This window comes from Melozone crissalis, unplaced genomic scaffold, assembly GCF_028551555.1.
Source record: "Melozone crissalis strain CALT ecotype California unplaced genomic scaffold, PUWL_Pcris_2 ptg000005l_1, whole genome shotgun sequence".
Lineage (NCBI taxonomy): Eukaryota > Metazoa > Chordata > Aves > Passeriformes > Passerellidae > Melozone > Melozone crissalis.
In genome coordinates, this window is record NW_026535783.1 from 28,204,598 (window position 1) to 28,218,384 (window position 13,787).

The window sequence follows — 13,787 nt, forward strand, 5'->3', positions numbered from 1 at the left end:
CCATATTGCAGAAAGGCATTGTTTTAATATGGATGCTGTACACACAAACAGAACAAAATAAACATATTTGCAAACACAGAGAAAATGAAAACATGCTTTCTGCTGAGCATTCAGAAAAATTAATGGTATATGATACCTATGTCTGTTATTTCTCAGAGTCTTGGTTTCCAAAGAGTAGTAAATTTGTTCACAAATTGTAGTTCACACTGCCTGTGTGTAGTAATGGGAAAAAAAGACATTTGTGTGGGAAAACTTAGCTCAGTCCTGTGACTTGAGCAGTGAGCAGAATGGCCAGTTTGCTTTGGCAGAGTCAGCACGCATAGCAGATTAAGCCAAAATGTGTTTCCCATCTGCCTCTATGCAGACACACTCAGGGTGGGGGCAAAACAGCAGGGGCTAGAGACACTTGTGCCTGCAGGGCCAGGGCCTTATTGGCAGCACAGGGGTGAGGTGGATGGCTCCTGTTACTGGGTGTCAGGAGAGCAGAACCTAGGCTCTTCAGAGATCTGCTTGGCAGAATACCATGGGATAAAGTTTGAAGTGAACAGGAGTCCAAAATGCTGTTCAATGTACATGGATCTCCACCTCCAAACTCAGGAGCAATGAATCCCAACAAAGAAGCCCAGCAAGATGATGGAGCACATCCTCCAAGCGGGAGAGACAAGGATTTGATGGCTGGACCACTTGGTTGTTAAGGAATTGATTGGATTGACATGAAGAGCTGTGGTGTAACATCCCATCCTTATGGGGGAGGGAACATGCAAAATTCAAAAACCCTTGTGGTCAAAAGTAACAACAAAATCAGAGGGTCCACAAAAACTCACAACATTTTATTAGTAAATTACACACTTGGCATGGAAATTGGTATTAGCTAGTCCCCCGACCTACCATATAAGCACATGGAGTGGATTTTGGGCAAAGGGTTAAGATGAAAAGAAAGAGAGAAGGGAAGAGATGAATTAGAGAGGAAGTAAGAGAGGGAAGGAAGTGGCAGAAGGAAGGCAAGGAGAGCAGGGCAAGGGCAAGGGCAAGGGCAAGGGCAAGGGCAGGAGAGGAAAGGAAAGGAAAGGAAAGGAAAGGAAAGGAAAGGAAAGGAAAGGAAAGGAAAGGAAAGGAAAGGAAAGGAAAGGAAAGGAAAGGAAAGGAAAGAGGAAAGGGAAGGGAAGGGAAGGGAAGGGAAGGGAAGGAAAGGAAAGGAAAGGAAAGGAAAGGAAAGGAAAGGAAAGGAAAGGAAAGGAAAGGAAAGGAAAGGAAAGGAAAGGAAAGGAAAGGAAAGGAAAGGAAAGGAAAGGAAAGGAAAGGAAAGGAAAGGAAAGGAAAGGAAAGGGTAACAAAGGACAAGGTCTTTTGTCAGGGGTCGTGGGTGTTCTTGTTTCCCCCTTTACAGTCCATGCCCACTTCTTTACCTCATTTGTGTTGTGCTGTGTTTGGCTTATCTACAGGAGCCAGAACAAGTATTTTTGTCCTGGAAAAGTTCTGCACTTACCTCTACATGGCCCCCATCTCCAGCCATGTCTTGTTCTTTCCCATGGCATGTTACTACCAACAATTCTTGGCTGTAATTACCAGCATGGTTGGCTCCACAGCTATTGGACTATCAGTGTTTGAGTTATATACATTTAGCATCGTCTTCTAGGATTCTACATGTGGTTAAAGGCTCGGTGTCCAAGTGGACAGAGATGAGTGCTGTCCTCAGGGTTTGGAGTTGAACTGGCACTATTTAGCATCTTTGTCAGTGACACAGACAGTGGGATCGAGGGCACCCTCAGCAGGTTTGCCACAGACACCATGCTGCGTGGGGCAGCCACGTGCTGCAGAGAAGGGATGCCATCCAGAAGTGCCTGGATAGACTGGAGAGGTGGAGCTGTGCAAACCCCATGAAGGTCAGAAAGGCCAAGTGCAAGGTCCTGTACCTGAGGCAGAGCAATCCCAAGCACAGATACAGACTGGGCAGTGAATAGATTGAGAGCAGCCCTGAGGAGAAGGACTTGAGGGTGGATGAGAACTTTGACATGGCTTGTCAATGTGCACTTGCAGTCCAGAAAATCACTGTGCATTAAAAGCAGCTTGCATTAAAAGCAGCTTGGCCAGCAGATCTAGTGAAGTGATTCTGTCCTTCTGTTGTGCTTTCATGAGACCTGTCTGGAGCTCTGTGTCCAGATCTGGGTTCCTCAGCATAAGAAGGATAGGGACCTGTTGGAGCAAGTCCAGAGGAGGGTCACAAAGATGATTAGAGGCCTGGTGCACCTCTCCTCTCTCCCATGGCTGGATGGGACTCTAAGCAAACTATTCTAGTGGGAGGTGTCCCTGCATGTAGGGAGTTTGGGATGCTTTGGAGATATTTGTAAGATCCCTTCCAGCCCAAGCCATTCTATAATCCTATGATCCCTTTCTTTTCACTAGGTTTGTCTGGGCTGGTCTCTATGGAAACCAGAGAAACAATTCCCCTTGATATGAGTTTGCAGAAAATTCAGAGATGGCTTCTGCAATCAGGAACCTGATGTAGTTCTGGTTTTCACTTAAACAGCAACAGTGGACAGATATGATGTTGTTTTCAATCACAGTAAACAAACAAGGCTTGTTGAGTACAGATCTGATCTCCAGAGAGCAGTGCTTTATCTTGCTCTCCATCTGTTGTGGGGCAGCAGAAAAGCAAATTTCATATCTATTGTTTAGAGTAGCATTACTCTTGGATGCTTAGGGCAGTGGATATTCCCATAGGACTGTTCTGCAGTTCCACAGCTAATTGAAGCAGAAGCCAGGGGCATGGTTCTCAGGCAGCAATATTGCCATGGGGGAGAAGGAAAGACTGCTAGATTCACCCAGTGTCACCAGAAGAAGATGCTGATGGGAGGCCAGTGAAGATCAGATGAGCCCTTTGAAATCTGCATTGGCATCTGATTTATGTTTGTGGTCCAAGAGAAAACCTGCAGGCCTCTGTGTTTGCTGTGAGAGCCCCCTGAGAGAAACAGGGGCATGAGACTGAAGAACATATTGAAAGACCTAAAACAAGACAGGTCATGCAAGAAGAATTGCTGTGATTTTGACAGAGCTGAAAGCCTGAGCTAGCACAGAGTAGCAAGGCATGTGTAACCACAGGGGAAGTAGAACCTTGGATGAGGTAAAGGATTCAAAGGACATGAGTGAGATTTACAAATAATCACAGCTGGAGAACTGCCCGGAAAACTCTGACAGCCCCCAAGGAGATGGTTTTGGAGCATCTTTTCCAGGTGAGAGGAGGCTCTGGCTTTGCATCTCAAGTGTCCTCTACCTGAAGTTTAATTGTCTTCCTTTCTTTCTCTCTGCCACCTCTCTCCTGAGCTGTGCTCCTGTTTGGCTCACACACAATTGAACAATGTAGTTTGGGACTGTGGTTGCCAGACTTTGCCTTGTTCTTTTCCATTATTAATCAGCTGTCTTCTGCTAGCACATTGACAGGGTCAGCAGAGCTGTGCAGCAGCATTTAGAGACACGAAAGTGCCCACACCTACATTCATTCCCCCCACAGAGCCCCCACACACCCTGCCGGTGTGTCATGGACTGAGACACCCTGCGCTCTCTCTCATACCTTTCATTCCTTGCCACAGCTTGAAGTTGGCATGACTGCCCACGTGGCAGGGTGTGATTCTTTGTTCATTACTCCTCAGAAAGCAAAGAGATTATCTAGGGTCAGCGTGTCTGAGTTGCCTGAAACAGTCAGTGTAATTCTAACACTGCATGGCAGACCTTGCACTTAAATGGGTTACTTGAGAGACCAAGAGAGTGTCCTCCTTTAATATGTGTTAAAAGGCTCCCCCACAAGTTTTCTGGGGACTAATCCTCACTATCAAGCTCAGGATGAATGAACTGATTAGAAAGACAAGTAGACCAACGAAAACAAACAAGAAAAAGAGCCAAATTCAGCTCAAAATGAAATCAGCAGATTTGAGGTGAAAGAAAAGCCAGGGCACATTTTTGGGCAGATCTACATCAAAGTAGGCTCTGTGCTTTAAACAGTGGTGAGAACAGTGTGCTTGGGACTCTGGGTTTCAGCACCCTCACCTCCTGTATTTGACAGCCTGTTCACTCAGAGAGAGACCAAAGAAAGACTTCCAAGTTTGTGGAAATCAAATAAAAAGGGAGTCTTTTTCTGAACCCTAGGCTCTCACAGTTGTGGAACTCAAGGTCAGTGCTGAACTCCACCCATTGCTCTTGGTTTATTTCAGTCCTACATTTACTCCTGGAAGAAAATTCCATGCATTAGTGTTGAAAATATCTAATTTGGGCTGGTGTTCTCTTTGCTAATGGAAGAGAAAAATAAGAACTTTGCACAATTGATAAATAAGGTCCGAAAAGACAGGTGAAAGATAAGTCTTTTTGCAGGAGCTGCATATTTTTCAGATTTCTTTTAAAGTCATTTCATGACAAATCACATTTGACATGAGGAGAAATACTTTATTTGCAAAGGGTAGTTAAGTTCCAGAATAGGTGAGAGGTTTTCAGTAGTTGGAGTGTAAGAAAAAGAGTTATTCAGGTCAGGTTAACTCTTGAGATAAAATGATGTGCATGTTGCCCTTCCAGTGTCTTTTCTAACCATATGCTTTAAAGTCTGGCTAATTTTTTTTTCTTTTTTTTTGTATTAAGGTTCAGAATATGAATGAAACTTAACAGACAGAGCAGTTAGTATAGACTGACTTTTATATCCCATAACATTTATAGGAAGCAAGATAAGGAATAAGCATTCAAATCTCTCAGTAGCTTTCCAAACCTTAGCTAGTAAATAAAATAGTAATTCCAAAGATGGCTGCATCTGCCACAGCTGTTTGGACATAGTTTCAGCAGTGCTCTACCTGCAGCTGTGCAAAAAAACTGCGAAGTTCAATTCCCTGAAGAAAGATGAAGCCACTACAATTCACATGCCAACCTTTTCCCAGAAGACAAAGCTCAGTGTTATGTGATACATAGTATTATTTCACACAATATTATTTCCTATGCAGTAATATTTGGACTGAAGTCCAGTTTCTAGCTCTCAGAGCACTTGGAGGGAAGAGTTGTTTCCTGACTTCTCTTGTCTCACCATATAGTCTTCAAGTAGTCTTTGTATCCCCCATAAACCTCCTTTTTTAGTTCTTTAGCTTTTTCAGATAAATTACTCTAAGTTTCTAAGTAGGCAGTTCCAAATCTCATCCAAGGAAAATCACTCCCTTGCACGTTGATTGCTGCTGTCTTCCTGCAGAGTCAGTTCCACTCCTGACCCAAAGACGTGCTATTACTTCTGCAAGTCTCTTAACTAGGATATTACAGTTTATTCATTCCATGGCCTAGATATTTGCTAGATAAACATGTTCATTTTTAGTAGAAATTGTTGGCTCGTCTTAAGAAATTGTAACTGTATTTATGGTAGGTTCACATTTTGCCTGCAGATCTCACTGGCTCAAAAGCCCTCTACTCCCTTACAATCTTACTGTCATTAGACCAAATTTCCAGAATGTTCCCAGTTCATGCACCTGCTTTGCCTTGTGAAAAACTGGAGGAATAAGAAAGAAAAGGGACAGGGAGGAGGCTGATGTTGTGTGTTAGTATGTTAGTCTGCCTTTTCCTGACATCCAGTCAGTGAGGGCCTGGGTATTTTTTCCCTTCTCTTCCCAGCTGGTGACTGAGGACTCCAGGCTGACAGTATTTCTCTAACATAACCCACTGACAACAATCCAATCCCCATGTGGCCACAGAGCAATAACTTTATGAGTGGCAGGAGGGTAGACTTACTAAAAACGTTTCAGTATCTTCCTGGGTTAGGTCCATAATTCTGCTTATAGTAGAAGACATGAATATGTGACTAAGGCCAAGTAGGTAATGATACAGCTTTTGATATTAATTTTTGTGGGGTTGAACCCTGAATAAAAATGAAACTATTCTCATCCCTCAATTTTTTTGTAAGATATGAAACATTTCCTATCCTGAGGGAAACCAGAGCACCAGAAAGATTATTTTTAGTCATGTTTTTAAAAATAATTTGTTGACTTCACACAAATGATTTCATGGAAGAAATAATTTTCTTCCAAATGAAGACAATTCTTTAAATTTTTTCTTATATTAAGACTTTAATTTCTATAATTTTATTTCCTCTGAAACAATTTCAAACCTAAAGTATGTCATTTACCTATGAATCTTCACAGCTTACATTTTTGTTAATGCAAAGCATTACAAAATATTATGAAATTTAAATAATACTAGATTCTCATAACTGGTTGGTTTTGTTCCACTCACTCCTTCCTGTGAGCTGAATATTTGTTCCTGAGCTAGAGGATCAGTGCATCTTGAGCTGATACTTGTTTTGAGATGGAGGATTTGACAGCATGCAGCGTACCTGTGTGTTACTGTGATTTATGGTGTGTCCGCTAGTGTTCCCCTCTAGCTGGCGAAGGAAGGCAGAATCTGCATATAAATTACACTGGGAATCACCTAGAAACATCTACCTGTGGCCTGAGAGGGAGAATGGGGCAGTCTGGCTGCAATCTGGCACTGCATGTCATTCCATCTGCATGGTAGCTCGTCCTGTGTTAAATCTCCTTTGGGGAGTACAGCCCTGTAACCACAAGTTAGTCAAATTCTTTCTTTGTCTCACATGAGAATGGATTTATCGTTTGTCTTTAATATCTTTCCAGTGAAATCAGGTGTGACCAGCACCCAGTAGGTATAAAAATTATAAGACAAATGTCCTTAATGAACATTTTGGCATGAAAGAATTGATTTAGAGAGCTTGAGTGTGTCGAAACCACTGTTTTCAACTTTGCAGGCTGTCATCTTAAATATAAATTATGATGGAGAAAGGAATAAAAAATAATGCCTTTGCTCAGAAATATTTAGGAGGAAAAGTCACACCCAACAGCCCTCAGAAATCAAAAAGTCATGAATGCAGCAGTGCACTTTCGGTTTTACTGGTTAACAATTTGTACTAATTTTAGAAGTAGAAAAAAATGAAAAGAAAAAATAATGAAAATAGCATCTAATTAATGTCTATTCAACAGTAAGGTTTTATTGGTTCTTGAAAATACTGAGTGCGTGGTACCAAGTTAATTCTTTGATGTTTTTGAAATCATGTATAATTTTCTTTTCAACGTTGTTTTCAAGTTTATTCATGCAACATGGATTGTAAGCAATTGAGCAGGTGTGTGTGAGGTGACTGGTGGTGGCTTAGGAGCTGATAGTGAGGAGCCATTAAGGTAGATTTTCAAAAGGTAAAAGTGATAAGCAGAAGAACACTGCCAGGGAGCTGTGAGCCTGGGGACTGCAAGCATCCTTGAAATGTACAGCTGGCTTCTTTGAAGCTCAGCTGGGCACTGAGAAATGGGACACTCCCTGCGTTTGCATCACGATCACGGTGCCAAGAAAGTTTAGCCTCCAGTTATTATCAGAAAAAGTGGAAGCAGTCTGGGAAATTTGAATTGATCTGAATAAAAAAAGCAGGTCTCTGAACAACCTGACCTAGCTGAAAATGTTCCTACTCACTGCTTGGACTGGATGGCCTTGAAATTCACCTCCCAGCCCAACCCATTCTATGATTCGATAGTACAGAGGATAGCTTGCAGGTAGACATTTTGCTCTAGATTTGCATGTGGCAGTTTGAGTTGATTTTTTTTCCCTTGTCTATAACCTTAATCTCTGAAGCAGTGTAAAAAACACTTATGGAAAGAGCAGCATATGCATATGTTTAGTCCTGTATTAAATCTAGCCTCTTGAATCTAATACCATAAAATAGGATTCGGGTTACTTATCTAATGTCTTAGTGGCATGCTGCTAATTCTTAGTGGAAGTAGCAAATTTCAAGTACCCATTCTACTCACAGGGTTCAGAGTGTTTCTCTTCAAATAGTCAACTGATTTTCTCATGATCGTTTATTTTCACAGAGGTCTTTCTGTCCCACTTATAAAAAGAGAACATGAATGAATGTTATAGGATACGTCCCACATGAGAATATCTAAATATTGTTGTCTTCACTGCTGTCTTGTCTGTCCTGACCTGTTTGCTTTCTTTTGTGGGTAACTAATTTTTCCCTGAAGTTTTGCCACATCTATAAACCATAAAATGCTGCAGATGGACTTTCGAAGTCGTTGCGGATGATGGACCTAAACATCAGACTTGTGAACAGAAAAGAGGAGGATCAACATCAGTAGAAGGCATCCCTAACACTTCACTAACCCAGAGCTTATATTCTCTTTACTAGTGACCCATTGGCTGCATAATCCCAGTTTTTCCCCTGTGCTTGCTTCTGAGGGATCTCAGTATCTTTTCTTGTGAAGGCTGTTCATCCACTGGGCTACACTTAGTGGAGGGTTGTTAGTATGGATATTTTTAGTATCTGTGCAAAAGAGCAAAATGAGGATATGTGATGTTCTTACTGCAGAATATGAGGCACCACATGCAATGGCTGGCTTCCTGTTCAGCAGATGTGTTATTTCTCGTATTATGATTCAGACAATGTGTTATCTCTCCTCTGCAGTATGGGATAAAGAAGAAGGAAGAAAAGGAAGCAGAGGCCCAGGCTGCACTGGAAGCTAATGCTGAAGGGAGTCTGACACGCCCAAAGAAGGCGATCCCTCCTGGCTGTGGGGATGAGGAGGAGGAAGAAGAAGAGAGCATCCTAGACACAGTCATCAAATACTTACCAGGGCCCCTGCAGGACATGTTCAAGAAGTAATAGCTGCAGACTGTTAGATGGGCATAAACAGTACTGCAAAGGATTTCTCTTTTGCCCAATGGGGATTTAAATCTTGCCATTCATCCCGCAGTCCTCCCCACCTCTGCCCTCTACTGCTCACTAGGAGTCCCTTCGCTTCCCATACCCTTCCAACTGCCTCTTTCCCTTTCCTCTGCCCCAAGACTCATCCATTCCTTAATTTTGTACATAGTCACATCCAGTAGATGCCTCTGAATGGATGTAAAGATTAAAAAGCTGCAGACTACACAACTTTTATTATAAGCCATAGTACTGTGTATGTTAAATACAGCACTGCACATCAAGCATAGAAAAGGAACAATCTCATTTCCATCCAATGCCAGAATGAGTGTTCACTAAGTATGAACAGTGGCCTCTTTAATTTTTTAAAATTATCTTATTTTTATTATTAATAATAATTAGTCATTATTATAATGTTCCTGTTGATTGGGTCACATTAGCCCTTTTTTTTTGAGCACATCTGCTCTCAGAAGGGATATCTCAGTTCTCCCATGGAAGCAGAGTTTTTATGTTTTAATTCCATATGTGACATAAATAAAAGATCCTTTGGAAAGTAAATCATGCATGACTTACACAGCTGACATCACTCAGAATTGTGGAAAAAGTGAATCATCTGCCCTCAGATGCTGTAGAAGTTAAATGCCTCAGAATCTAAGCAAGAGTCATGTTACTTTGGGAATTAGCCATACATTTACCTTGAGTGAGCAAATTGGTCAGGCACTTGCCGTACAGAGAGCTGAAACCAGAGAAGAGGGCACCGTGCTCTGGTAGAGGACCTCCCCAACCCCTCTGAAGCCAATGACAAGTGTATTTGCTGCTCTGTTTAACCAATCTTCCTCTTTCTGCCATATTCAACCATCCTGTTTCCAGCAGTGCTTGCAGGTTGGACATTTGGGTCCCAGCACATTGTCATGGCTGTGTCCTGCCCACCCTTTCCTGCAGTGTGCGGGAGTGTGTGGTGGTCTGAGTGTGAGTCATGGCAGACCCATAAATATCCATTACGTTTATTGTGCTAAATTATTGCATTGCCTTTGGGAGGTCACTTATTTTCTGCCCCACTGAGATTCTTCACCTGTAAAATGTAGGTTTCAGTCTCTACCTACTATAAAAGCGTATAGTGAGGATGCTTCTTAGGGCTCTGCAGGAGCTAATTAATATTACAGAAGTGTGTGGTATCCCTTGATGCTAGCAGCGTGGGAGAAGATTTTTTTTTCTCACCATTATCTTTGTGGCCTTTTGCAGACACAGGTACAGAGGTCTCCTCAATGAAACACTGTAGATGTCACATAATTGCATAAGAAAATCTAAATTCTATGGGAGATGTTGACTTGGTAATACCTACATAGATTCAATATATAGATAGACCTGTTTTGCACACAGGTACACAGGTATCTGGCTTATCATCTGAAGAGCTAATCTTGAAATTTTGCATCTGGCTAGGTCTTTGTAGTTGATGCTGGAGACTCACCATCTCAGTCTCACAGTCTTGTCAGGAGAATCGGGGTTTGGCTAGCAGAACTAACATTGCTTGTCCCTGTCCTGGGAACGACAAAAATTTCCTAAGTACGTGGATGAGATTTGAAAGCAAATACACTCTTTCTGCTGGCAACAAAAAGGAGGATAATATCAGACGCTTCATTATGTACCTAAATTAAGCATTTTACGTCAATGGAAATTCTTTCCACTCATTCAGTGCAACTGAGTTTAGGCAAACATCTCAATATTATTCTGAATAAGATCTTTTAGAAGACATGTATCACCTTTCCAGGTAAGCAGAAGAAATCTGTACCATGGTTAAGGAATTGAGCATGAGAGCTCTGTACCTTCCAGTAGCATCTGTTGCAATAGGAGAAGAGTATTTTGAAAGAGAATAATATAATATGCCCTCCTCATACAATTTTTATTCAGGTGTTACAGTCCTTGCTTCTTCTCAAATAATTTCAAACATAACTTTCTATGGAATCCAAGGCAGAGGCTGAAGAGGTTTGACTGATATACAAGTCAGAACAAGTTGATAAAGATGCAGCTTGTTCTGGCTGGATCTATGAAAAAGACTTGTTTGTTCAAGTACAAGCTGCTAAGGGCTATCCAGAAGGCAAGTTTTACTCATTTGGATAATGTCAGCAGGACTTTTTTCCGCCTAAATTTAATTTAAAGCAAGATGACTACTTCCCTCCTGAGACTTTCAGGAAATCCAGAACACATTATGAATCTGTGCTTGGGTACAGCATAGTAGTGTTGAACAATTTACCATTTTCTAGGAAGAGTATCCTACTCACCCCATGCAAATTCTGCAACTAGTAATTTGAGGCTGTTTAAGTAAATCTCGCAAAATTGGAAACTCTATTTCTGTCACAAGGGCAGCAGCTCATTTTAATGCTCTGCTACGGAGGATCCAACATCCCCAAAAGCTAAAAAGCACAGCCTGGCTCTTCGTTTCAGCCACTCACTGGTCACTAGATCTCCTAACATAGATCACTGACATACAGACATCAATACTTTTGAAATGCCTTGATTAATATCTGTGGCACGCATCCTCTAACACATAAGTAAAACCAGCAGAAATGTGCCTGTGCTAAAATGAACATGTCTCTTCATATATTCCCCTGGCCTTGTGCTGGAGAACTCTGCAAACAAACAAACAAATGAGAAGATAAGCTTATTCCACTTCACTTTGGCTTTTCTCTACCACTTGCTTTCTGACCTTTCCCTAGCCCCCATTACTGATTCCATTCCTCACCCAACCAAATACTGTTCCTGATGTCAGATCAGAATTTTCTGCCTAGCATTCTCCTTGCAGAATGTTAGTGCTGATTGTTTTCACAGTCTTTCTGGCAGTTTGATTGTGCATGTTTGTGCACACATCTGTGGAAGGTGGGGAAATGGGAGAAAATGGGGGGAAGAGAGAGAGAAATGAAGAGTGTTTGGTATCATTTTAGGTAATTGTGCCTCAGCAGATGTGGCATTGAATGACTGATCTGAGTCAGGATCTTGTGTAGACTGTAGTAAAATTTCTTAAGCAGGTAGTGCTATCCCTGGGCTCAGAACAGTAAAAATACTGCTCTTGTGAGCTGAGCTCCTGAGCTGTGTGAACATCTGGATTGAACACCTGAAGAGGGCCATAGAATCACTATACTGAGTCATACAGGCTTCATTCCAGGTTCACAGAGTAGGAGGCAAAGGGAAGGTGGTTTATTAAGTAGTGTTTACTGAGTCTTTTTCATTGTGGGGGCTTCCCAGCTCAGCCATTTCATCACTTCTGCATCTCAACTAGGCACACCTGCACCAGCCCTTCCTCCATTGACAGGAGAGAGTTCATCCAGGTGTGAGCTGCTCGTTCCCATTTTCCTTTTCTTGCTATAAGAAACGTGACAGAAGATCTGTCACAGGTACTGGATAGGTTTTGCTTGGTTTTGCCTCATACAACTTTGGCACATTGCATGAGAGTGGACCTCTCCTCAAGTCATTCCACAGTCCTGAAGTGCCTAAGCCATGCTGAGCAGACTCGAGAGCAAGGCACTCTCCCTTCTCTTCTGCCCATCTATTTCCCTTCCCACTCAGAACTGGTAACAAGGGACACAGACACCTTTGGCTCATGTGTGGAAGTCAGAAACATTGTCTCTCACACTTTTCCCCTTGGCATTCAAGCAGGTGATGAAGCACTTAAACAAGAGACCAAAGAGAAGCATGGTTCATTGTTTGGATTCTGAATATTTTTTTGTCTTTCATGGCATTGTTTTATTTGCTTCACTGGTCTGTTCAATCTCAGGTAAATGAGGTATTTTAGTTTTATAACTAGTTTTTATTTACACAGAAAGGTTGTTGGCTAGACACTGCAGTCATTTTCCCTCACAACTCCAAGACCTTACAGGTTAGTAAAAAAATAGTCAAAGGGCCTTCTCATTTGGAGGGTAAATGATATAGTTTGCCATTGACCTTGAGAACTCACATTTATATGTAGAGAAAGCCATATGAAATCAGACTGCAATATTAATTATCAATGCTACTCTTGTGTTTAAAATGAATAAAACAAAATATAAGATCATGTGCTTAATCACTTTGGAGTTCCTCTGTCTATGTTTCTAGTATCACACATTGGCTCATATCTCTCCCAGCCTCTCCTTCATCAAGAACAACCATACCAGTGCTGCTGAATACATCTTTTTGCCAAGCTTTTTGTGCTAGAACAAGCATTGTTAGAGACTAGCTGTTGTGATCTAAATGTAACGTCTTCTGTATCTGAAAGTTGTCTGTATTTGTTCTGAATATATGTTATCAAGATATATGTTTCTTCATGCACTGAGTTAGTAAAATGTTTCAGTACTGTCATTAAAAAATTGCCTGTTTCTCTCTTTCATACACATAGAGAAAAATTTAACTTAATCATACATTTTCTAGTAGAAATGCTCCCCAGCTTTCTTTCAGATGCATGCAGTACTTGAAGATTATTTAAAGTAGAGACATTGTGAATGTGATTTTAATTTGTTATTTTACTGGTATTTTTTCCTGCATGATGTGGGTAAGTGGTATGATGTTCTTTTAAAATGGAATCACAGCCAATAAAAAACCCCAGTGATTTCATAAATTGTTTGCAATGCTTTCCTGTGAAATTACTATCAGGCTACATTTGGAAATCGAAGCATGGAGGCTCATATACAAATAGAATGGTAACAGAATTGAGGAGCAACATGGATGTTATTTGAATAAATATGCTCATTGTTTCATTTGTCAGAAACACTGATGACTTTTGATGTGTACAGGTGATGATCAAATTTTAAACAAGTTTTGCTACTAGGAATTAGTTTTCCTTAAGAAGAGCAGAACAACACTCCTTTGAAAGAAACATGGACATTTAGCTATGGTGTAGTGAGAATATGTTTGGATCTTAAGACAAAAAATGTGAAACACTGATTTGCAATGACATGAAATATATCTCAGGATCCAGAATTTGTGACATATAAAACAAAACTCTTTGAATGGCAAGTTCCACACAGCTAAGCCTCATTTTACTTGCTTAGGCACAAATCATGAGCAGTTGTATTCAGCATGAGTGTTGCATCACGTTAGAAAG

General features: G+C 41.2%; 1 protein-coding gene across 1 annotated transcript in view; it reads left to right on the forward strand.

Annotated features, from left to right (window-relative positions):
• The window catches only part of CPLX1 (complexin 1), a 107,583-nt gene extending 94,282 nt beyond the window's left edge, over positions 1-13,301 (forward strand). Inside the window, exon 4 of the mRNA XM_054286008.1 lies at positions 8,480-13,301. Within this exon, the coding sequence (XP_054141983.1) occupies positions 8,480-8,677 (198 nt within the window). The 3' untranslated portion in view covers positions 8,678-13,301. The remainder of the gene's footprint in view (positions 1-8,479) is intronic.
• Positions 13,302-13,787: the final 486 nt, after the last annotated feature.